Source organism: Colius striatus, chromosome 4 (genome assembly GCF_028858725.1).
Source record: "Colius striatus isolate bColStr4 chromosome 4, bColStr4.1.hap1, whole genome shotgun sequence".
Taxonomy (NCBI): Eukaryota; Metazoa; Chordata; class Aves; order Coliiformes; family Coliidae; genus Colius; species Colius striatus.
The window spans coordinates 71062340-71088021 of record NC_084762.1 but is presented as its reverse complement, the minus strand read 5'-3'; the positions used below and the strand labels follow the sequence as shown (position 1 = coordinate 71088021).

Below are 25682 nucleotides of genomic sequence, written 5' to 3'. Positions count from 1 at the left end.
CGAACAGCGCAACCGAGCAGTCGTTAAAAGGGACTAGGGACACACTAGGAGCCTCCCCCACGCCGGTCCGGGTCGGTGGGCCCGCCCTTCCTGCCACGCATGCGTGCCGCGGCTGCACCGGTTACCGCCCTCTCGGCGCTTTCCTGCCCGCCACTTTTCCTTCGTGCGTGGCCTTGGTCAGGGGTTCGCAGGGTCCCGCCAGTCCCGGCGGCAGCAGCGAGCGAAGAGTTTTCCCTCCCCGACCCGGGCTTGCTGGGGCCAGCTAGGGCGCGCTGGGCGGAGCCGCCCCCCTGCGCCGAGGCGGCCGCCGCCGCACTCCAGAATGTGGAAGCTGGTACCCGCCGCAGGAAAAGGTGAGGGGACGCCAGCCCCGCTGCCGCCCCGGTAGAAAGGGCGCGAGCAACAGTGGGCTGGGCACCTGTAGCGGTGGCCCTTCCCCGCCCCTGTCCGCGTCTGCGCGGATCCCCAGGGCCGGCACCACGGCTGGCCTCGGGCTCACGGACCTGCGGACGCTGAAATGCAGTCGCTCCGGCAGTTGGCATTTCGGCATCCCCTGGGGCTCCAGTCTGACCTGCTTGTCCATGCCCCTTGGGCAAAGCAGCACTGGGCTCGTGTGGACCAGTGGTGACAGAAGTCCTCGTCGCTCTGAGTGCTAGTCCACGGCCGAGCCTCCGTTTTCCTCGTGAGCACTGCAGATCATAGTGCCTGTAAATTTAATAGGGCTTTTCACTCTGCGAACCCATGTAGGAAGTCTTCAAGTGCCGCTGCAGCTAGCGAAGCTTTAAAATACTGCTTTAAAATACCTAAGGATTTGAGATCTGAGGTAGAGGTCAACTTCAGGATTCTCTCCTTTCAGAAAAGATGTCTAAATAAATACCGTATTGATGTTTCAGGGGCTGAGTGTCGAATTTAAAACATATTGTTTCTTGGATGCAGTCTCAAAAATGAATTATGACTGCATCTTTCCTCATCAATTCCCTTATTTATAGGGACTTTGATACATTGATGACTTTGATAATAAGTATCCTTCAATATACAAATTTATCCTTGACTTCAGTATTTTCTGTATAACAGGCAGTTTTGTCATACCTCATTTGCTTTTTATACACTAATGAATCAAGAGTGAGTTTTGGATGTTTGGTGTATCTCTTAAGTGGCAACAGTACCTAGTATTGAAATGATCTGAGTTATTTCTTGCTTTGTGGAAGACTCTTGAACAAGAGCCAAAACACTGGTAATGTCTTTGTATCCAAGTTATTGTATTTCTGCGCAGTTCATGTGTGGAAATTTACTTGTGCAGAGTAGATAACTAGAATTTAAACTGTAGTTATTAATTTTCATAAAGAAATATTTATGACTATTGAACAGCAGGTAACACCTTTTGGATATAGCCAAGCCATTCACTAAAAAGCCACTGTATGGTCTAGATGACAGATACCAAGAATGAGCATAGGTCAGAGACTGAATTTATGAAGTATTGGTTTGATTTACATTGCAGATCTTCTTAGATTCATTAGGAGGACATTTTCCTCTGAACCTCCAAAGAAGTTATGTAAATTAATTATGTACTCTCAAGAAATTATGTACCCTTAAAACTTGGCTGTCTTACATTGTTATGTTTTTTTCATTCTATATGTAACATTACATCATCGAGAATTAATATGAGAGACAAATTAAGAAGCAAAGTATTTGTAAAAATGTATTGTCCTTGGAAAAAAAAAGTGTGCTGTCACTTTTGTAACTGCTTTGTTTTATCATAAAATATATCTTCTTATTGCTACAAAGCAAGGCCGGGGGGAAGAAAGAGAATTTTTTCTGTAAACTAAATTGATGATTTTTGGTCAGTCTAATAAATGATACATGGCAAAGTTCAGTTTTGCATATACTCCAAACTTCTGAGTGCTTTGTAAGTGCTTTGGATATTTGAGAAGCTTTATTGTAAATTCATATTTTTCTATCTGCTGTTTATTTTCAGGAGAGCCATATCGACTTTTAAGTGGTACAGAGTACGTTGTTGGACGCAAAAACTGTCCAATTCTAATTCAGGATGATCAGTCCATCAGTCGAAGTCATGCTGTTCTGACAGTCAGCTGTCCTGACACAGCTTCTGTAAGTAGCCATCATTTTACTGCATTACCAATGTGCTGTGTAGGTAATTCAGTCTGGCATGACCAGATGTACTCTCATTTTGCTCTCGCTGATGTTTTGTGCTTGGGGTGGAGCCTTTGATCACCTCTCTGTTCTTAATCTTGATTTTTTTTTTTTTTTAAATTTTATCTTTTTGTCTTAGGGTTGCTTGCCTGTGTTGAGAAATTTAGTGGCATAATTCTACTGGTCCAAGCTCTCTTTGTATCCTAGAGTGAAGATGCACTAGGAATTTGTATTAAAGTAATCATACCATGAATTTTATGCAATTAAACTTCATTACATAGACAAGTTTTAGGTCTTGGTTCTGGAAAGTGCATCTGTTGTCTCACTGCAGGCTTGTTTCATTACAGGTCATTTACTGTGTATTTGCTTAGGGAACTGAAAATAGAAATGTCCCAAGGAGAATTAGCAAGCAGCAATTTACCATCACTTACATGATAGCAGGAATTTAGTTTATATAACTGTGTCTAGTGTTGGAAATGAAATGCATATACTTTATTTGTCCTTTTAATATTGCAAATAGTGTATAGCTACATGGCAAAATGTATCAAAAGCAATCTGAAAAGCATTCTTGTTGGGTTCTCATTTGGGAAATACAAGTGTCAAACTCAAGGCATGCTGGTGTTACTGTGCCCTGCAACTTGTGGAAAACTAGTAGTGCTTGTGGAAGGAAGTGAGGGCTGAATGGTAGGCAAAAGCATCAATAATAAATCTCAGAGCCCTGCTAAATCACAGTAGCAGAGTTTTGGACCAGTGAAGGATTGTCTTGCACAGGCTTCAGAAATGCTGAGTATAAGAAGCACAGAAGTTCTGAAGCAAAAAGTATGAATGTTTTCTCTCATTCTTTCACAGTGCAAAACAGAAGATGAATGACTACACATAGCCAGCCTCATTTTCCAATGTCTTTGGGTGGTATTTTATGGCCTTTTTCTCACTTATCTACTGCTTTGATCTGTAATGGTAGTAACCTGTTTCTGATAAAACTGTCTCATTTTTATAAACTGTAATGGATTGTTTATGTTTATTTTCAGAGCCAGTCTCTCTCAGTCCCTGTACTAACAGTAAGAGATACATCTAAGTATGGTACCTTTGTTAATGGATCCAAACTCAATGGCACTACAGTGTCTTTGCAGTCTGGTGACAGAATCAACTTTGGAGTCTTTGAGAGCAAGTTTAGGTAGGTGCTTTGATTATTTCAAGTAGAAAACTGTAATTTTGGAAGAGTCACATCATATAACTTGTCAAGTGATACAGCAATGACTTAGAAAACAAAAAATAAAGCAAAAGAGATAACTAGTATTTTGCCACTGCTCCATGCCTGCTTCTACCATAGTTTTCCATTACATGTTTTTATAATATAACGTATTTTGATGCTCAGAGATGAAACAGTAAAGCATAGACATTTTACTTGTGTCATGTACAATGAGTGTTTTCAGGCTCTAAAGAAGGGAGTAAAGTTTAGGGTAGGGAGAGAGCTTTTCTGAGCCCGTGTTAGCTGTTAATAATGTAATGAGAAAAGAACTGACATAGCTGGAGGATGCTTTGTGCAGCAATGCTCATTGCTGTGGTATATTTTTGTATACTCTTTAGTGAACCCAACTTGCTAACTTTTCAAATTTAACACAGTAGCCAGTGCTTTCTCCTTGAATATATGAAGTACTCCTTGAAGTAAAGTGGCAGGTAAACAGAACAAATTCTAATGACCTTTAAAAATCATCATTAAAGCAAGCAGAAGTTGGTGTTGTTCCTTAAAATTTCACTGAGTTTTGTCACTGTTGCTAGAACTATTTGATTTTATAAAAGGAATTATCTTTCATTATTGCAATGAATTTTTTTTGACATTTTAGATAAACATACCTGAAAAGTGGTACAGGAATCATTCCGTGAGACCAGGTACATGGACTGTTGTACCAAAAAGATTATTTAAATTAATTTAATTTAAATAAAATTAAATGAATTTCTGCTTTGTAGACTAAGCCAAATCAAATAATGGAATTTGATATACTGTAATTCCATAGAGATGTACAAACATAAACAAGCTTACGGTCATGGGTAACAGCAGCGTTAGGAAGAAGTTACTTTAACTTGTGTTCTCTGACATTTTTAATATACTGTTTGTGAATTGTTCTTACTTTTGGCTTTGGAGATGCACAAGAATACTGCAGTATTCTTGAAGCACTAATTCTGCGATGTCTGAAAGACTTAGGAGTACTTAAATATTGCAGAAATCAGGTAAAAATGTTAATTTTTTTGAATAAAAATCAGTACTTACTTTCTTCAGAAAATTTTAAAGCACAGTCCTTGATTTAGATAAGAGTATGTTGTTTGGGGTTTTTTTTCCTTCAGATTTTCCTGAGACACAAATATGACAGAGAAGTTGGCTTTGTTCATCATAATGATTGGCTGAAATAATGAAAGCAATTTTCTTCTACTTGTTCTTGGCAGAGTAGAATACGAACCTTTGGTTGTTTGCTCCTCATGTTTGGATGTAGCTCAGAAAGCTGCTTTAAATGAAGCCATCCAGCAGCTTGGAGGCCTTGTAGTGAGTGAATGGACAAAAGAGTGTACTCATCTTGTAATGGTATCAGTAAAAGTTACCGTTAAGGTATGTTGAACTTTTGCATATTGATGATGTTGCTTTGCAGTTTTCCCTAAACTTTGAATGAAATTCTAGACCTTCTCAAGATTTTCTTCTACAAAGCTATGAAGCTAACTTTTCGAAGTTCAGAAAGAGGTGTATGTTGATGGGACATTGTAGGGAAAGAAAATGGAAAAAAAAGCCAACTTTGAAGACTTACTGATTTTTATCAATTGCCTTGAACGTTTTCGTAACTATAGTCAAGGTGGCAATTAAAAGCTATGCTTCTAGAAACAAAACTATCTTGTTTTTAAGTAGCAAATTTCAGTTTTGTTCTGTTTATTTGTGTGATGATTTCCATGTCTAAGATCTTAAAAAGCAAATGGCAGCAGAACCATACTCTGACTGAATTTTTTCCATACAGTAAATATATGTATTTTCTGTCTCTTCAGACTATATGTGCTTTGATTTGTGGTCGGCCAATTATAAAACCAGAGTTTTTTGTTGAATTAGTCAAAGCTATTCAGTCCAGGCAACAGTTGCCAAATCATGGGAGGTAAGTATCATGTTTCCAATGTCATGGAAATAAATTTATGAGAATTAGATTACCAAATAACTACACATTTATCTGATTGTATTTGACAGAATATGTAATTTACAGTAAGTTTATTTGTGGAAGAATGCTTAATATGACACATTCTTTAATATTCAATCAGTGTTGTTGCTTTCATCCCTAGAGTCAATGAAATGAGGTCTTGGAATTACTTAGAGATGTTACTAGCTCTAAATAGGAACTTGTTTTGTTGATATGTTTGAAGCAACATTTAAACTCTTTTGGGAGCTGATACATTGAAATAAAGAAAATGGTATTTTTATACAATTTATACAATATAAAAGAGATTACATCAAGATGATGACTTTCCCAGTATGCAGTTAGTTACTGAATTCACAGTGAACTTTGGTCAAACAGAATTAGTCTGACTATTGAATTCCTTAAGTAGTGGGGGTTTTTAATTACCTGTTAAGAGATGAAGTGAGACTAATGCACATTAGTCTTCACTATATGTTTATTTTCATGGTTAAATTAGCTTGAAAAGGGAACCCTTACTTTGGAATAAGTGCTGCAGAATACCTGTTTTAGTTATTTTCTCTATGTAGAAAAGTATAACATAGTCCAGTTACTGTATGCACGAGTTTCACCTGAGCCTGGATTGCTACTGTTTTTATCTTGAAAAGGGAGGCAGTTGTGTTTTGTTTGGTTTTTGTATGAACATGTGATATATGCAGATCAGAATTTTCCTTTGTGCATTTTTAAAACGTAAACTGTGTGAGTACTTCTGGGTTTTTATCACTTATATTCCTTCCATGCTTTGGAAGATACTGTGAAATGAAATACACAGTGAATGGAATTTGTACCAGTACTTGGCATTTGAAAAGTGACGTGTTGAACTTTTTTATGTCAAGTAACAGGGAGAAAAAGTTGTGGAATTACTTTAAATGCATTCAAGATGTGATTTTTCTGGATGTATTGTTTTAACCAGGTGTATGCTGAACAGCAGACATTTCAGTTGGGGGAAATAAAGGGTGAAGAAGAATAGAAGTCACAGTTGGTTTTACATAGGTATAGATATACATACATACATCTGTGTTAGAACATAGCAAATTCACAGAATCGTAAGGGTTAGAAAGGACCTTGAAAGATCATCTAGTCCAAGCCCAATGTAATTTCTTTTCTTTACGGGATCTGCTGATAGCTATTAAAGAAGGGGGCTGGGGAGGGAGCTGGGGAAAGGGCAGGTAAACAAACCTCAGTGGTACAAAAATGGTAATGGATACAAAACTGCAGAGGATTCAAAATAAGCTGCACTTGCTATATGGTAAAATATCTTTCACATAATATGACAGTACCTTGTTAGAACGATACAGGTGCCAATCTGGGGCAATTGGTAGCAAATACTCTGTAGTTTCTGGAGGGTATTTTAGTTTGCAGAGGTTTGTGTAATATGTCAAGTCAATCATCTGTGAGTGGTTTAAAGCTCATTTAGTCTTCAGTTTAAGAAGAAATGGAGAATCTTCATGAATTGTAACTTTTCCATGTACTTCTACATTGCTCTGTAAGGACCTGAGAAAACTAGACAAACCATTTAGAGACCTCTCTGAAACACTGGATGTAAGATTTGCTGTAAAGTGTGGGCTTTTATTTGTTCTTTTTGTATGTGTGGGTAGTCCAAGCCATGAAGAGCTAGCAATTATGCCAACCTAGTATTTGCTTGGTCTAATGTTACCTAGCTGTAAGGTTGCTGTTACCGTTTGCTACAGCAATAAGCAAATAGTGGCTTGGGTTCTTGAAAGCAATGTTGTCTGTTCCTTTAATATGGGAGTGAAAGTATAATTGAGCTGTAAAGTGCCCTCTAAAATAGAACCAGATGGATATGTTCCCCCTTCTTAAATATTTTTGCTAACTATTAAGACCCTCAGAGGAATTGAGCTGACTAAATATCAGTGACACTAACAGTATATCCATTATGTAGCTTTGAAAGACAGAGTTCTGCATCACACTAAATAAGACAACTGGTGTGATACGCAGATCTATATTTAAGATAATTACAGTATTTTACATAGGTGGTATTTTTAAGATGTACCTTGTGGGAAGATATTGAAAATTTACTTAGTAGCTGTTTGCGTTCTGCTTCCAAAAATACGTGTAACTTTCACAGAGAATCTCTATGTTGTGCATTGTAGCTAGAGCTGACCTGAGCTGGTACATCCACAAGACACTAAACACCTTGGGGCAATACTAGTTTGGATATGAAATAAGAATAGTATATTCATATGGTAATACAAGGTGATACTATTAATTAAATCTTGATTGACACTGTAGATCTGATCTCAAAAAATATTGGGGAAATAAAATCTTAGTTCAAAAGAATTAAAAGTTCTTTCAATTTGCAGCTAATACTTCACAGAATTGCAAACCTGCAGTTTACCTGTGGATGTGTTGCTTTTTAAGGTGAAGTATGTAACCTATGCAAGGAAGAACAATAGCTAAAGGTTTTACTAATGGCTACATAGGTGCAGCCCTGTATTAAAAAAAAAATTGTTTATTACAGCAGGAAGTATAAATAGTGCAGGGTTTTGAAAATGTAGGAAAGTAACTGAGCCTTTAACAGAAACTTCTCCAGAATTAAAACGTGTTTATTCAAACTGTTCAAGGGTCTTTTCTGGATAATGGTGTTAGTGTTTAAAGCTTATGGGGACAGAGTACAAGAACCACTTAAGAATCCTAAGACAGGAAAAAACTATGCTACTTTTTTGAGGCTAGATCAGCATTGGGCAAGAGTTTCAAAGGAAAATCAAAGATTTCTTTGGGGACATGGTGATCAGTGTAAGTGTCCTGTGAAATAAAAAAAACCAAAGGTTTGAAAAGTATTTATAAAGAAAGTATAGTCCATTTTTTTTTCTCCCTTTAAAGATTACTTTGTCCCTTGTATTTTTATTAGTTTAATAACCGTCTCTATGGGAGTCAATTTTGGAAATCTTCTGACCTGATAACTAAATTTGAGTTGCTTTACTTGTACACTTAGTAGACTTTATTGTATCTTTCTCAATTTCAGTACAATAGTATTTTGTAAACAGACTTGAGCAGATTGCTGAAACTTGCCAAATAATCATTTTCAAAACCTGATGGTTTCAGGTTGATTAATTGACATTTCATAGATAAACATTTTAGCATTTCTTAGCATCTGTGTGTTGCTTAGAATGTGCTGATCTTTGCATAAATTGGAAAAAAAAGACATACCTGTGTGTGTACATGTAGGTATGTTATTTATTGTGCTATTAAACTAGATTTTGGGAGTATGTTTCAGCGTCTTTTTCTTGCATAGTAGTATGAGAAGTATGTATAATCACCACTCAGAATAAAGATAAGTAGTTCTATGATCAGTCAGAGTATGTACATGAACTGGTGTTCCAGTACAAATGTAGTATAGTATGATTGAAATTAGTCTATTGTTTCCTTTCTTTCTTGCATGTAGTAGTGAATATGTGTGCTCAGAGATCCTGTAAATACTATCCTGAAATTATCAGTTAGATACTTGTCTTAACTCTCCAGGCTTTTCATAGTGTGGACGTGCTATCAGTAACTGAAAGTAAGATCACACAGCTTGTGATGAAGATGAGAGCTTCAGGGTAGAATTTCCCTTCTGCCTAAGCTGTTTCCCAGCTGAACTCGCAGTCACTTTTCTTCTGTTGGACAAAATTGTGAAACTGCAGGGTGGATCAGTCCAGTTCTCCGTCCCACAAGCAAGAAAAGTGTACTTGTTTCCTGACACATTAGTAGGCTGTCGTCTAACATGACAGTACACAATGTCGTGATCCAGTAGAAGGAAGGGGGGAGGTGGGTGGGCAGGCCATTATCTCTGAAGGATAGGGGAAGCAAGATGACTAATTTTGTGTGGAATTTTAAACTAAGCTAGAGTAAATGCAGAATGAGGTTGCAGTCTCACTTGTCAGTATTGGTAGTTGAGAATGTGGATGTGTGTGTACAGCAGATGCTTAACTTTCCTAAAAGTGTTGTCCTCTTAGCTGCTGAGGTAGAAAGTCTTGGTGTTAGCTTAGATGTTGAGAAATTAGAGGCTCTGTTTCTCTTAATCTGTTAAAAAATATTTATATAAATAGTTGCAACAGAACAATGCAGTATTTTACCTTTATTCTAAACAAGAAAGGACTGTGAGTCAGTACTGATAGATGAATTTGAAATTTTTTATTTCAATTTCCTATTCTTCCAGCTTTTCTCCTCCAGTTGATGAGCCTTCCATTGGCACTGAAAAACTGGATTTATCAGAGCGTCATGAAAGGAAAAAAATATTCAGTGGAAAAACTTTTCTATTTCTAACGGCCAAGCAGGTAATCAGGCTTTACATTGCAAATATGTTGCAGGGGTAGCTAAGCACAGATTTTGTTCTGTGAATCCGTATTCATTCTGGGTTCTGTGTATTTATCTTCTTACAATACAGTATCCCCTAAACAGGATGAAATACAGGTGTAGAAACAGAATACATCACATTTGCATTAGTGTGTCAGTACTAAGCATTATGCTGACAGTTTGTTATGCTGATACTTTTAAACTGTGTTTTAAGATTATTTTTTTTCTTCTTCTTTATTTGCGTTCTCTTTTTAGCACAAGAAATTGAGTCCAGCAGTTACTCTTGGAGGAGGGGAAGCAAAGTTGATGACAGAAGGAAGAAAAGAAACATCTTCACTGATTTCTCCTGGAGTTTGTGTTGTTGATGTGGGGTTGACAAACTCTCAGATCCTGGGATCTGACTCCATGAGAAACTGGACCGATTCCATTCTGACTGTCTTGCAAAGGTGCAGCATTGTTCTCTTGTACAGTGGTAGGGTAATTTCAGAATTTATGTAGAGATTTAGTCATGAGTCTGCTTACATATTTAAGCAATAGGGTGCTTGTAAAGAGATTATTTTCTTCATTGCTCTAAGTATTCAACATAGCAACCAAAATTTCCTGAAGTAGGAAAGAAGGAACTTGTCAGTTCTAGGAGGATTTGATGGGGGTTCTGCTTTCTTTTGAGGGCTACAGTTCTACAAAAATTCATTATAATGAAGCTAATTTGAAGTTAACAGACAGCAAGTGCTTTTCCTTCTACTATTGAAAAGAATTAAAAATTAATATTTACTAAGAATGGAAAATAGATCATCTGTCAGTTTTTGATAAATATATATGTATTTATTTTCTGGAAAACAGATGAGATGGCACCTGGAGGTCATATGGTTTATTACTCTCAGTTATTTGATTATAGTGTTTCTGAAGAGCAACTTCTGTTTAATACAGAACAGATTTTGTTTTGGTGGTAGGTTGTGTTTGAGAGGGCCAGCTGCGTATTTTATAGATGTTAGGATTCTCATTAAGCCATTATATTGAAATAATGAAAGAAAATAAATTCTCAATCCTTAACCTAATACATAAACCTAGTTCCCTTGAGTTCTGCTAAATAGAGAAAATTGTACTCAGACTCTTCTCATGGCTGTGGTACAGAAGAGACTGGGATGTGCTTGACTTGTACGAAGTGCTCACTTCTTTCAAGTCACACACTTCTTTCAATCAGAAGTAAAGCACAGTTGGCTAAATGGCCAGAAATCAGTTAGATGTACTGCCCGGATTACTGGGACTAGACAGTGGCTACAGCAGCTGGAAAAGTGTAAGTTCATATGTACAGATCAGGGTTAAAATGATGGATAATTATGGTGACTTATTGTATTGTGAAAAATTGTAACGTGGCTGGTGTTTTTTGAAAGGAGGAACAGAACACTTTGTACTTGCTCATGTCTGTGCCCATTTGTCTATTCATCTTTGAGCCTGTACTTTTTTTGTCTTTATTTTATTTGTGTAACAACAGCAAGGATCTCAGGGCTATTCCCGAGGCAGAAATTGGATTGGCAGTAATCTTCATGAGTACAGAGAAGTACTGCAACCCCCAAAAGCAGCCCGGTAACAAAGGTAATTGGAAGAAGGGTAGCAGTAAGTTAACAGCATTAAAGAGGCAGTGTTTCTTTTTATACAGGACCATCAGCTGCTGATGTTCAAGTTCCTTTCTTTTGCAAGACCACTAAAATAGAATGACACTATGAAAAATGTATAGAAGTCTGAAGAAGTAATTGTTTTTTAATGATCTTGCAGTAAACTGCGATTAAAATTATATGACACTTAGATTCAAATAAAAAAGTAGCAGATCTAAAATTAGTGTAGAAAGCAGACACATAATATATTGATCTTCAAAGGACAGGTACTTGAAAACTCTTCTGCAGCTCATGTTTCTAGTGGCCACTGAATAAATGTCTGTGATAGTTTGAATTTCATACTATTATTTTATGAAAAGATTGGAGTAATAGAAAATAGATGAATGTTAGAAACTGAGAGAATAAGGATGGAATTAATTTGTAAAGACTTCCCTTCCTAAAAGAATTTGCTTTAAGGAAATTCAACCATCCTCCACCTAGTTCAAAACCAAACATAATCTTGACATAAGAAGTAAAACCGATGAGAAATGGTTGGCATATTTGCCAATAATAGTTTAAAAGTGGACATTTGAACTCTCAACTTGAAACTTTAACTTGTATTTGTTAATACAGTAGTAATAAAAATCTTTGAGAGACAGTTTCATGCCTCTTCCCAAACTGCTAGTCTGTTTTTGGTTTCTATAAAGTTATTGGTTACGTGTATAATTGTAGGTTCTATTCTGGTCCACAAAGGGTTGTATTGGGTAGAAAATCTTAGCCTTTTTACAAAATCAAAACTCTAATATGTTTGTCTTTGTAAGTACATCAGTTATTCAAAAATGTATTTTGAAGAGAGAAAGATAGATGTGCAGTACTGGCAGAGCTCTTAATTTTGATGGACTGGTGTTCTTGTGTTAATAACTTGTATATACTCTGTTTTCTATCCTTCTAGTTTAGAAAACAGTACAAAATCAATTTGTGGATTAAATTTGAAGATCCTGATGCTGCAGACATCTGAATACATCAGAAATGCTAATTCTTATTTCCAGTCTGAATGATTCAATTGGATAAAAATTAAGTTGTCTGATTGAATTGAATATACAGACTTTATATCAGCCTTTAAAAGGCAGCTATATTTACCATTTATTTGCTAAAAGGGAACAAGTGTTATTGTTTGGGAGTTCTAAAAAACTTCCTTCTGTGTGTTGCAAAACAAAGCAATTGTAAACAGGACTTATGTCAGAACGATGAGCAACAACATATGTAGTTGCTCAAGGAGGAGACCTGTGTCTACAGGTTACAGTGGTGGGAAAAAAATATTGAATGTTTAAAGAATGAGCTATCTGAAAAGAGAATACTGTCATCATAGTCTCAATATGAATGAGATGCAGAAAGAATGTAAAAGGATGAGAGATGAGTAATAATTAAAAAAAATGTATCTAGAAGCACAGGTGTTAAAACAGTAAATGTTAGTATCTTTTTTTCTTGGATAAGACGTAAATATATGAAGACAAGGACAAGTGAAAGGGCAGAGAAAAAGAAAAATATTGTAAGTGTTCTTCCTTCTGTTTTTACAAAGTAATAATGCAAGTAACTAACTAGAATGATGCAAATTATATTTTAAGGCAGTCCTCTATGGAGATTATTAGAAATTGGCTGTATAAGACATTTATTCAAAGGCTTTTTGATAGTAAATATTGGTTCCATATTAGTAGAAATAATCTCAAATACAGTAATCACATGTTATAGAAATTTTGTAATCTGACAGTTTTGCATGAAATGTATATTGAATGATTTATTGATTATGTTACACCTGTGATTCTGTGATTATACTTTGTTTTATTTAAGCAAAGTTACATTACCTCATTCAGTGGGATATTTAATTAAAACTGGATCCCAGAATACAATCCTTTAGAATTTTCTATTTCAGGGGTTTTTTTCATTAGTAAATCTACTTAGTTTTTGGATTAAAATTGCTTTAAAGCCATTTTACAAAAATCTCACCTGGTCATTTACCAGTGCATGATAATATAAAATCTATGTTTCTTTGCCTGTATTAACATTTGACTTCTTCTCTTTTGTTGACCTTGCAGCTGTAACTAAAAGTACTCCTGCTTCAGCTTTTGTAGGGCGAGCCATTTCTCAGAGTTTGGCTGTGGATGAAACCATAATGCCAGCTGCTGCAGATGATAGCACAGTATATGTAGCTGATACAGAAATACAAGAGCTGACATGGTAAGGTATTCATAGGAATGGTTTCTAAGCCAATTTTATTTGCAAATAAAGCAGTCTTTTGTGGCAGAGGAACTGTGTCATTGCCATGGACAAAGATATTACAGTGTTAGAAATGGCACTTACTGAATTGTTGACACTTGTCTACAGTGAGATAATTTCTGCTTTTGAGTGGTAGATAACAGAAAACATCAATAGGGCTTGTCATATGTGAGTCATGTGACTCAGATACAAATGTAGATGCTACATATCTGATTTGACTGTCTTTATTATAAATTTTTATATAAATATAAAAATGTGTATCAGATCTTAGAAACCTTTTTAGCACACCTACGTTTGTTTATAAATATGTTCATAGTACTCATACAGCTTTTTAAAAATGTTAGTCTACAATGTGTCTCCATGGTAATTGCTTGGCTATTCACTTATATATTTTTACTCTCTAATGTAGTATGGAGATAGAGAATACTCCTCAGATAGAGAGAGGAGGGAAGATGCCTGTCCAGGATATAACCTCTGTGAAGAGCAACCCTAGCACAAGTGGCAGTGTAAATTCAGGAACGTCAACATCTAGAGTGAGCAGAACATCAAGGTTAAGTCATCCCAACTTGCCATCTAAAATTTCAGAAGCTGGTAAACCTAGTGAGCGTGCTTCATGTCACCAGTCTAACTTAATTAAAAATTACTTCCAGCTTGCTAGAAAAAGGTATGTTGAAGTGTTCTTGATATGACTTCCCTTATTCTGGAAAATAATTTTAACTCAGGGCTGTATGTTTAATTTAAAACATACTTTAAAAGGTAGCTTTTAAATCAGCTTCCTAGAACGGCAAGTTTTTCCTCAAGGGTACTTACTTTCAGATTTCATGATATGTTCACTAAAACCCTACGAAGTTGTTCTGTTGCAGATGCAGTTAGTCATATTCAAAAACGGGTCTGTGATTTATTTCTTCTGTAATTGCTTTCTGACTAAGGGAAAGAGATGAAGATGGAGAAGAAACATCTGTACCCAAACTAACAAAACTAGAGGAAAGGTCACTGCCTGTTTCCAAGTGCACCGAACCCACAGCTTCATCAGTGTGCAACAGTAAAGCAGAACAGCATCAAAAAGAAAATAATATCCTGGACTCAAACCCAAATTTTGCATTAGACAAAACAGATAGAGAACTTATGAGGGAAAGTGGCAAACTAGCAAGTGCTGCTAAAACAGACACTAAAACTACTTCTAGTGAAAAGCATGCACCAAAGAAGAGAAAGGAATTAGATGATTTACCTGAAGATAAAGAGACACTAGAAATTGTGTTTGGAAGCGAAGACCTGGATTGGGAAGATCAAATGGCAGATCACAACCAGGAAGCTCATGGAAATAAACACAAAAGAAGGTGTTTAGAAGCCAAAGGAAGCAGGATTCAAGACATAAATGTAAAGCAGAGAGAGGAAAACAAAATATTGGTAAGTTACTTTCTTCTCACGTGCCTAATCTTGAAACTTACATCAGTGTTAGAACGATACAGATAGATCCTTTTAGGATGAGGTTGCCTGCCTATAGAAATTGGTTTGGTAAAGTTTGTTTAAACCTCTGAAATCACTCTGAAATAAAAATTGATGTGTTATTTATTATGTTGCAGTGTTACACATATCTAAATCTCATTTCATTCTTTAGGACATTGTTTCTTTGTAAATTTGAAAGCTCTTTATATTCTAAAAGTTTTCGTCTCTATTTGTTTGAAGTACTATAGGGAGAACAGCAGAATATCCCTGATCCAAGAAAAGCTTTTCACATTGTATGTTCTTGTGCTAATCATAATGTTGTTATTCATACTGAAATAATACTCACATTATGTAATGAATTTTCTGAAGAAACCTTCGTTTAATCTTTTCTGTTGAATACTACAATAGCGTCTGACATCTTTCAAGTCAGAATCTCTAGATCATGTGAAAGATTATTAAAGGCATGAGGCAATTGAAATCACTAATACCCTCTTAAGTGGGGAAAAAACCCACGACAAAACAATTAAAATAAAAAACCAAAACACAGCTGTGATTAGCTTTCTTGATTATTTCTCTGGTTTTGTTTTTGAGAATAAGGCAATTTTCAAAGAGCAATGGAGAAAACAATGGGTTTTGAGTTAACAGTAGCCACTTCATTCATTCAAAAAAAAAGCAGTGTTGTAGAGGAAAGCATGAGAGCTCTAGCAAAGAGCTATTAAAAATGCAGAGGGGAACAAGATAGAAGGAATAGGTTTAATTTTTGTTACTTTGAAAATACATTTTGTTAAAGCTGACAGTTTTTGTACAGTGTAGGCAGCATTTAAATGCTGTAATAATAAAGTTTGAATGTATGATTGAGTAACTGGAACGTGCAAGATACTTCATATCAGATGAGAATATGTAACTGTGGACTCTTAGCTCAGAGCAACTTCACACTGTTTTCTCTTGATTCTTTACTGGAGCTTGTTTTCAGGCACAGCGTGAATTTTGAACCTCATTGTAATGCTTTTTTTGCATGTGTGTTACTAACAGGCAAATTTTAAAAGACAAGGCTTATGATTGTAGAGCATCTTTGTTTCTTTCTGTTTAGTGTTGTAACAGATGAGGTACTTTCTTTAAGGTCAGACCACACCGAGAGACTGAAATGGCTGCTTGGAATAGTCTTTTGAATTTTGTTATGCCCTTGGAAGTTTTTCTAGTCTTAACTTCATGTCAGGATCATGATGAAAAACAGATTCTTACATATAACTAAACTTATTTTATGAGATATGCACTTAAGGATTTTCGATGTCAAAGTGTCTTCTAATAGCTTAATTGATAATGACCTGTTTTATTCATGTAAATTATTGAATAGGAAGGAAAGTTTCTGATAAAGCTCCATGGGCATATTTGTTACCTATTTCTTTAAGCGTAGATGAACCTTGTCTATCTGACAAGACACAAAGTAACTGACTTAAAATCTACAGGTTGCATAAAGCTGATCTGATTTTTTTTTTTTTTTTTTCAACCACTGAAAATAATTGCTGAAAGACAAATCTGGTTTTATACTGTGAGGGCAACAACCTGCAGAATACTTTCCTATCATAGTGATGATATATCCTTTCTGCACACATAAAATGTGAAACTGAAAGTGCTTCTTTCTGTATTCAAAAGCTTTTCAGTATTTTCCAGAACCTGTCAGGACTGTGAAGGTTGTACGCATGGACAAAACCTACTACTGGTATCATTTTAAACAAAGAGTGATAAAATAAGAGTGAAGTTTTTTTACTAGAAAAACCTGCAACAATTGTTACAGTGCACATAAGTTCATACAAATTAAACAGTACAGTGCAGTTTATTTTCTGTGTAAATATTTAATTTGAAAATGCTTAATCCACTGTAAAGAGAAGAAAACAATTGTCTGTAAATTTGCATTTAATTACATTAAAGGCTACATGTGTTACATTCTAAATAATTTTTAATTGAACAGAAAGAAGGGGAACTTGGATCAGATCTAACTTCAGAAATGAAAAGTGAGATCAAGCAAGAATCAGTCTCGGTAAGAAACCAGTTAATTTTAAGTTTGAACAACAAACTTTGAAGAGCATTAAGAACATTAATCAAGATTTTACTTTTAAGATCATAGTGTTTGCAGATCTTATTTCAGAGTAAAGGAGATCTGAAGATTTTACTTCTTAAAGTAATCACATGTAAATTTGAGTAGTATAGTCCAGCCTACTGACTGTGAGAAGATATGTAGCAAGCTATGTAATCTAATGAAAAGTGGTTCATTTACATGCTTTAGTAATGGCATTTGGATGGACACTGAAGATGACTGAAATGATGGAAATCTAATGCATTTTTGTTAACTTTTCAATGTGATTAATACTTTTACTGATGGATTTTTTTAAGTTACTGCTTAAAGACCAGACAAGAATGTAACCTCCTTGTCTGAACTAAGGAGATCACAATTAGGATGGAAGAGGTAGACCATTGGGAAAATAAATGGGTTGTATACTGATAGTGAATAGTGGTGCTGACTTTTGTTATAGGTGAGGTGAATGAAGGAAGGAGGAGAGAAATGCTGGGAGTGGTGGTGAGGCAAAGGAAAAAGGAGACTGGGGTAAACAAAACTGAAACGGAAAGCTTCTGAAGAGATAAGGAAGTGTAAACAGTTAAGGGCAGAATAAAACCTTTCCACATGTACACAGAAAAGAGAAGAGGGAATGCTAAGCAGGTACATGGAAGTACAGGGTCAGCTTAGATTAAGGGACCTGTAGTTTATACTTTGCTATGAAAGAACTGCACTGCATCTGGGCTGGAGCTGTCCATGAGGATGCCGTAACATTACTTGTGAACTGGTCCTGCACTCGGACTTCCTTTTTAATCCACAAAGATCTGTCCCTAGGCAGCAAAGTGTGCATACTAAGAAGTAGTTCTTAGATATTAAACTGGAAAGAAAAATCTTACTTGAAGTTTTATCTTGAAGTAAAAACTTAGTGGAATGGGGTACACTGACTTCATTGTTAGTACTGTAGTTCTTAGTGATTCTGTCTTTTCAACAATTGGAAGTATGGGAGGAATTTACTGAGCTCCCAGCTCTACAGGAGTATATAGGAGGCTGAAAAGTGACATCAGTCTTTTTGTCTTCTACCATTGCTGCTGCTTCTCCTTGCCTTGTGTAATCCAAACTTTTGCCTCAGCTGTAGTCATGATAGATTTTTTTTTCTCCAAAGTTTATGCTCTTAGATATGTTGTATGTTGAAGTACTCTCTCCTTTTTCTTCCCACATGAGAACGACAATAAACTGCAAGATGACTCCAGCAATCTTCCCAGCAGACTTCTGTTGAGTGAGTTTAGGTCGCTGGTTGTCAGCCACCCGGGACAGAATGGTCGGCCTCCTGCAAGTACCAGCTACGGGGGAAAGAAAAACTTCAAAACCTTCAAAAAGGTAAGTGTGTGTTTGAAATAGGCACCAGGTGGCACTGTTTAAAAATACTAAAAAACATTGCCCTGGGATCGTAGAAGTATGTTCCAAAAGTTTGGGTTTTTTTTTAAATTGATGATAACTACAGAAAGGAACAATTTAAGTACATCAAGATCCTGTTAACAAGTATTTTTCTAACTGACTGAAGTACAAGGCTGACAAAGGCTTATCTTGTGCTAGATTATGTAGGAACTTTTTATTCCAAGTTATTACGTGGAATAAGTCATTAAATGATGCCTACAATAACTCCTGCTTGTACCTCCAAAAGCTAATAATTTAACTTTTCCAAAGACCTACATATAAAGCTCGTGCTGATTATCTTAAGTAATCTTGGATTTCTAATTGGAACTAAATCTAGTATCTTAGAAAAGTAAGATTGCTTGCTTGTGTCCTGATGATAATTTCAAGAAGATTCTTAGTCTGCAATGAGAAAGTACTACTTGATCTCTCATAAAAACTAATTTATTATAGAAATGTGTAAGATAACTAAAACTGCATTTCAGTAAAATGTTATGTAGAGAGAGTGAGGCGCATAATACAGCGTCCAGCTTTCTGGGAGTATGGTCCCATTTTCAGATGACATTTTAAATTTCTGGTAGACTTTTCCACTATTTTATTGTAGATGCTTCTGCATTCTGGTGATAAAGAGCTTATCAGTAAAAAACAGTTTATAATGTTTTCAAACTTTATATAATGTACTGTCAGATGGATTAAGCATATGTAACTTTTCAGCTATTTTTTGTTTCTTTCTTTCTTTTGGTAAAAGGAGGGAGTTAAAAAGCATTTACAGAAAGCTGTTTCAATTCAGTCCCATTTAAGTAGATTCTCTGATAAATGTTATTAAAAGGAAGACTGACTGCTCTTATTCAGATATCACAAAAGAGACTTTCTGGATTTGTTAAAGCAGACTTTTTACTTGCAGTGTGCTTGCTTTTTATTGTAATTGTAAGGATTTATTGTCCAACAGGTCACTTACCCAGGGGCAGGACAACTTCCATACATTATTGGAGGATCAGATTTGATTGCTCACCATGCTAAAAAGAATTCGGAGCTGGAAGATTGGTTAAGGCAGGAAATGGAGGTAAGGAATTCTTTCTTAAAAATGATCATGTAAGTGGTCATACCAACATGTGGTCATTACTGAATCATAGAATCATAGAATGGTGGGGTTGGAAGGGATCTTTAGAGATCATCTAGTCCAACTCCCCTGCCAAAGCAGGGCCATCTAGATCAGGTCACAAAGGAATACGTCCAGGTGGGTCTTGAAGACCTCCAAGGAAGGAGACTCCACACCCTCCCTGGGCAGCATGTGCCAGGGCTCCGTCACCCTCACAGAGTTTTATTTTTGAAGTAAACCCTCAGTCAATTAGCTGTCCACACATGCTCATAGGAACACAGACATTAGAGAAGTTACTGGAAGTCAGAGGTCAGTGGTAAGGCGTTGTTTGCATGCAACATTCACATAATCATAAATATTAATTTTGCTTTAAATCAATAACCTGAAAGAGAATGGTATTTTTTTTTATAAGCCCAGTATTTATTATGGAAACTTGTGACTTCTAAAAAAGTGATAGGGAGCTAGGAGTAACTTCTATATAACAATTTCAACACAGCCAACCGTGCAGTACAATTGATATTCTGCTCTTGAGCAGAAAGTACCTAAGTGAAATTCTATTGGAGTATACTGAAGAAATACAGTGAGAGTAAATGTCACTTTTTTTTTGTGTAAACATTTTCACCTTTTTGTGTAAAAGTTTTTTAAAAGACAGTATTTTATCCTAGCAGTTCTCTGCCACTTTCATTTTTCAGTAGTTTCTTTGAAAACACTTGCTGATGAGTCATATTCTGTTTCCACAGCCTGAATGACATCCTGTGATATCAACACCTTTTGGTTGTCTCGTGTTTTAAAAATTCCTGCGTATAGATAACCCTTAACTGAAATTCGATTTATATATCAAAAATCAGATTTTTTTAAAATCCCTATTTCTCTAATGATGCTCTAACAATGAAACCTCATATTTTTCACCAAAATTGGTATCTTGCACAAACTAGCCCATTCCATTAGTTGGTAGCAGTGGTCGAACTTAAGTAATGTTTGACGCTGGGGGTCAAACTGCTGAAGAGCAGCTCTGCAGAGAGACACCTGGGAGTCCTGATTGATAATAAGCTAAATATAAGCCAGCAATGTGCCCTCGTGGCCAAGAAGGCCAATGGCATCCTGGGATGCATCAAGAAGAGTGTGGCCAGCAGGTCAAAGGAGGTTCTTCTCCCTCTCTACTCTGCCCTGGTAAGGCTTCATCTGGAGTCCTGTGTCCAGTTCTGGGCTCCTCAGCTCAAGAAGGACAGGGGACTGCTGGACAGAGTCCAGCGCAGGGCCACCAAGATGATCAGGGGACTGGAACGTCTTTCATATGAGGAAAGGCTGTGGGAACTGGTGCTGTTTAGTCTGGAGAAGAGGAGATTGAGGGGAGATATTATTTATAAATATCTAAAGGGTGGGTGTCAGGAGGTTGGGACATCCCTTTTTTCTATAGTAGCTAGCAACAGGACAAGGGGTAATGGGATGAAGCTGGAACACAAAAAGTTCCACTTAAACATAAGAAAAAACTATTTCACTGTTCAGGTGATGGAGCAGTGGAACAGGCTGCCCAGAGGTGTTGTGGAGTCTCCTTCCTTGGAGGTCTTGAAGACCCACCTGGACATGTTCCTATCTGACCTGATCCAGGTGAACCTGTTTCTGCAGGGGGGTTGGACTAGATGATCTCTAAAGGTCCCTTCCAACCCCTACCATTCTATGATTCTATGATTGTCTAAAGTGAATGTGAACTGAATGGATTACTTAGAGAAAACTTAGTTCTTCAGGGAATCTATGTTGGTGCAGCAATATATTGTTCTTCTGTATTGCTCATTAACTTCGTCTCTTACATCAGATATTTAATAAATTCATTTCCCCAGGAGCAGAACCGACATGCAAGAGAAGAGTCGCTCGCTGATGATCTCTTTAGGTGAGAGTTTTATATTTGCACTTAAAGCTGTATTTTTTATCACTTTTTTTGGACAAATTCCAATTTTGTAAAAGACCATGCTGATTATTCCTTTCAAAACTCCATATAGTCTCATTTTGGAATATACCCAAAATGATACAATAACTTCTCAAAAATTTTTTATGCCTTAAATGTTCAGACTTGCTACAGTTTTTAATAAGAATATTCTTAAACAAAAATGTTGCTATTTCCTGGCTCCTATATACAAATTTGATTGTTCAAAAAGACTGGAAGAGATTCTGGGGTCAGACTTTCCACCACTAGTGTTTGCTAGATCCTAATGAAGTGTTTTGGTCTTACAATTAAGTCAGTCACCTGAACTGTGAAGAAGTAGTGATGGGGTCTGCCACTTTTTCATTGTGGCCATGACACTTGTTTGACCTTGTGCCAAGGCACTTGTGAGAGCTGAAGCAACAGAATAGTAGTTCTGTGAAAAAGTGATTGGCAGGACTGCTTTCTTTTTTTGAACTTGAAATTAATGATTCTCAGAATTTAAAACAAAAGAACTTTTAAAAGTAAATCCTCCAGTATGGTCCCTCTATGTCCTTTGAGACCTTATGTTGCTTATGTTCAGACCCATTCACAAATTGTTGGAAACTCCCTCAGTGACTTGCCATCTTTCCAGTTTTCAGAGAAAGAGGAGACGTTTTGACACCAATTATTCTGTGCTCTTGACAGTGTAGTGGAGTCATTAATTGTGACTTAATCAGTGTCTTAATCAGTGCTTATGTCATAGGAGTTTGAGACATTTCTTTGGTAGGTCCCAGTTTGCCTTGATTGCCATTGCTTTTTGCCATTACTCATTACATTTGCCCCTAAAACATAGTCTGTTGCAGCAATTGTCTTTCAGTAACCCTTGCTTCAGTTGTATACTGCTTTCTCTAATCTCTCTTTTGAAAAAGAGAATCACCCTATTCAGTTGATTTCCTCTCCAGTTACTTTTAACTGTAATCCTAATTTAATGATTTAGTAACCACTTTCTAATGAATGTGGTTAAGGAAAGTTCTAAGTCAAGTTTGCTACTTTATCCAGTGTTTAGATCTGCAGTATGGCCTGTAACTATATGTCAGTTTTGAAGATATTTGTAAAAAGATAGTGCATCTTGATCACTGTTTCAAAATATGTTGATTAACTTTAGCCTTTTAAAACACAGCAGTAGAAACTTGGATAATTCTCATGTTTTATTTCAACTCAAATTCATTTAGAACGGCTGTACTTACGGAAGTTTCCACAATCAAAGATATCTAAACACACAATTTAATATTCATCAGTTCATAACCTACTTCTAATATTATCCTTAATCCTGACTAAAATGGCTTGTCATGGTGCTAATAGTAACAGCTGCAATTTCCTGTGAAAATTTCATTTGAAGATGCCGTTAGAGTCGTGTAGCCCCCTAAGGTAAAGATGAGCTATAGAAAGAAAAGCTGTGCCCTCACCTGTTGCTGAGCACATACTTAGAGGAGGAAGGGAAGACATATCTGTCTGCTAAGACTACAGATAACCAGATTATGTTCAGTAATAGCCCTTTGTATCCTTCACGCCCTGTTCCCAGCAAGCTCTTTTGTTTCTTTGTTCATTCCCTCACAGTAGTGGAATCTCTATTGTCCTTTGTCCCTTTCATGCCACATGCACTGTACAGTTTCCTTTCTCTGATGTTTGATTTCTTTTTGTGTGGAAAGCAACATCAAGGCTTCATTTACCATGGAAAATGGCTGGAGGTGAGGTGGGGGAGATTACATAAAAAGATGTTCATGGCTGTCAGTGTCAGCATCTCCACAGACAGTCACAGACAGGATTGAAGCTGTTGGCATCCTGATTGACAGGACATCATCTATCATCTCCTTTTCCTGTCTGCTTTCCCCCGCTTTCTTCCATCCCCACCCCAAAATTAGGATTTGGTGTCCAGGACATACTTAAATAGTACAGCTAATGTGTTACAATTCTATAGCAATAAGTTCAAAGAAATGCTTTGAGATTTAACTTAAGGATCTCATTTTGTTTATCAAAGATTTCATTATGTTTTTAGAGTTTTTTGTGAAGAAACAGGCAACCAGTCTGACTTCTCATCTGCCATGCATTTGACTAACACTAAAGGTTGTGCATTTAGATAGAAAAATACATATGGTGAAGAAGGATAATTTTGTACAAATCACTATCAAAGAAACATGATACTGCACATAAAGCCGTTCAGAAAATCTTACTGCATTAACAGCTTGCTCTGTTAATTGTTGGTATAAGAGCATTCATTTCAAAGGGTGCACATTTCATTTTTGTCAGAAGTCTGAGTTGTACAGTGACTGCAGAGACTTCTAATGCCTTTCTAGTTCTGTGGTGATGTAATTTGGCTCACAAGTTGTCACATTTTCCTGTCTAAGCAAAAACAGTCTTGAATGAGAGCAGAATTAGTGTAAAGTGCCTGATCATTCAGTTGTGTCCATAAGTTATTCATGCGTGAAGGCAAAACATGTCAGAATTTCAAAGAAGTGACACAGGATTTTGGGAGATGAAGCACAAAGGGAGAGAGAGTGAAGGCCAAGAGATGGCAGTGTCAAGCCAGAGGCAAACTATAACTATATTGCAGTAAATCAGGTAACTGGTATGTCCAGAAAGTAATCTAAGTTACTAAAAAGCAAGGAACTGCTTTATATGGGAGCAGGAAGAAACAGAGGGTATTATCTGAGTTGTGGCCACATGTTGTACATTGCTGTGAATATGCAGCTTCACTTTCATAGAATCATAGAATGGTAGGGTTGGAAGGGACCTTTAGAGATCATCTAGTCTATAACCCCCACTTTCCCCTCTATCCCGTTTTGAGTTCTTGGTTGCTTGTTGGTTTTGATTTGTTTGTGGTTTTTTTTTTTTTTTTAGTAAGGAACCTAATGTTGGGACATTAAAGGCTTGAAGAAACTTATTCATGTACCAGATTTAAAGATTTTAAGTAGCTTGGAAGTCGGTGAAAATTTTAGTAAAAGTTGTCTCCAGTTCATGCCCAGGTTCTAGCTCATGCATCTTTCAGACAAGTCCTAGCAGCTGTAGTTAGTGTAGAAGTGCAGTCAGCCAACGGACTGAACACTGGCCAGTCTCATAAATATACGATAAAAAATATAATGAAAATATTTACATTATTACCTTTGAATGTTATTAACTTTACTGAATTGTGACACATTTTCTTTTTTGCTGCAGATATGATCCTACTGTGAAAAGGAGAAGATAAGTAGCATCCTGAATTTACAGCGATGCTCTAGCCAAATCTGCTTTCTGTTCCTTACGTTTGCTGGTTACAGTGTGTAATATATACCCACAAATGACCATTTGAGCTGTCTGTTATTGTGAGACTTGTTTTTAAGTCCTCCTGTTATTAAAAAAAAGAAAAGTTTTCTTTCACTGCTTGGCACTTGTGGATTGCATATTTTCATTTTACCGTTTTTGCTTCAGAGTAATGCTCAGTGAAATACCATGGATACTTAGGATTTCATTTTAGGCTGTTTAATATTTGTTTATCAGTACTATTTTGGAGGAAAGAAGGAAGTCAGCATCAGGCATTTTTCACTTCAGAAAGGCTTTGTGAGTTAGATTTTTATATGTTGACAATTTGTGTCTTGAGGTGGAGGGTTTCAAATAATTCCTAAATAAATTAGCCCAAACTTTGAATTTGTATCTGAGTAAACAAGAAGTGTTTCATACTGATAAAGTTAAGCACCTTCCCATTTTTTTAAGTTGGTGACATCAAATTACTTTTGGCCAGCCACTAGTTTTCTGTGATGGCAGGTTTGAAACAAATGTTAAATTTTAAAATTCTGTGGGTTTTGGGCTGTTAGGTCTTCAGTATTTGTTTGAAGAGCCTACAGTTAGACTAGAAGCACTTCATTAATAAACTCAGAAGAAGATTCCAAAAAAAATGCAGCAGCGACAAGCACTTTAATTTTGCTTTCTTGGGAAGGGAGACAGACACAAGTGCAGTTTCTTTCTCTGTATATTTCCTTTCCTTTGCACAGCTTTATTTGTCTAAGAACAAAAGATATGTACAGAAAGCCCAAAAGCTGCATGATGAGATCCATTAGATTGAGTCTTTGTACCTTTCCGTAGTATTGAATGGGAAATAACCTTGTACATTCCTGAGAAGTACATTCTTATATAATGGTGAGTCTTATTCTATAACTGTTTATTTATAATAAGACTCAAGTTAGAGGTGAGGAAGATTGAATTT

General features: G+C 36.4%; 1 protein-coding gene across 4 annotated transcripts; it reads left to right on the top strand.

The window, feature by feature from the left end:
* Window positions 1-132: 132 nt before the first annotated feature.
* NBN (nibrin) lies at window positions 133-24859 on the top strand. 4 transcript variants are annotated; one of them, XM_061995284.1, is made up of 16 exons: window positions 133-353; window positions 1976-2109; window positions 3180-3325; window positions 4594-4753; window positions 5179-5282; window positions 9514-9631; window positions 9906-10096; window positions 11143-11243; window positions 13363-13477; window positions 13926-14180; window positions 14446-14923; window positions 16932-17000; window positions 18237-18392; window positions 19396-19509; window positions 21384-21433; window positions 24659-24859. In XM_061995284.1, the coding sequence occupies exons 1-16, from the start codon at window positions 323-325 to the stop codon at window positions 24687-24689; spliced, it is 2253 nt and encodes a 750-aa protein (XP_061851268.1). In that variant the 5' UTR covers window positions 133-322; the 3' UTR covers window positions 24690-24859. The 4 variants fall into 4 exon arrangements, with proteins under 4 accessions (XP_061851268.1, XP_061851267.1, XP_061851269.1 ...); XM_061995283.1 differs by having other exon boundaries at window positions 13336-13477; XM_061995285.1 differs by lacking the exon at window positions 133-353 and having other exon boundaries at window positions 2020-2109; window positions 4599-4753; window positions 13336-13477.
* The last annotated feature ends 823 nt before the right edge of the window (window positions 24860-25682 follow it).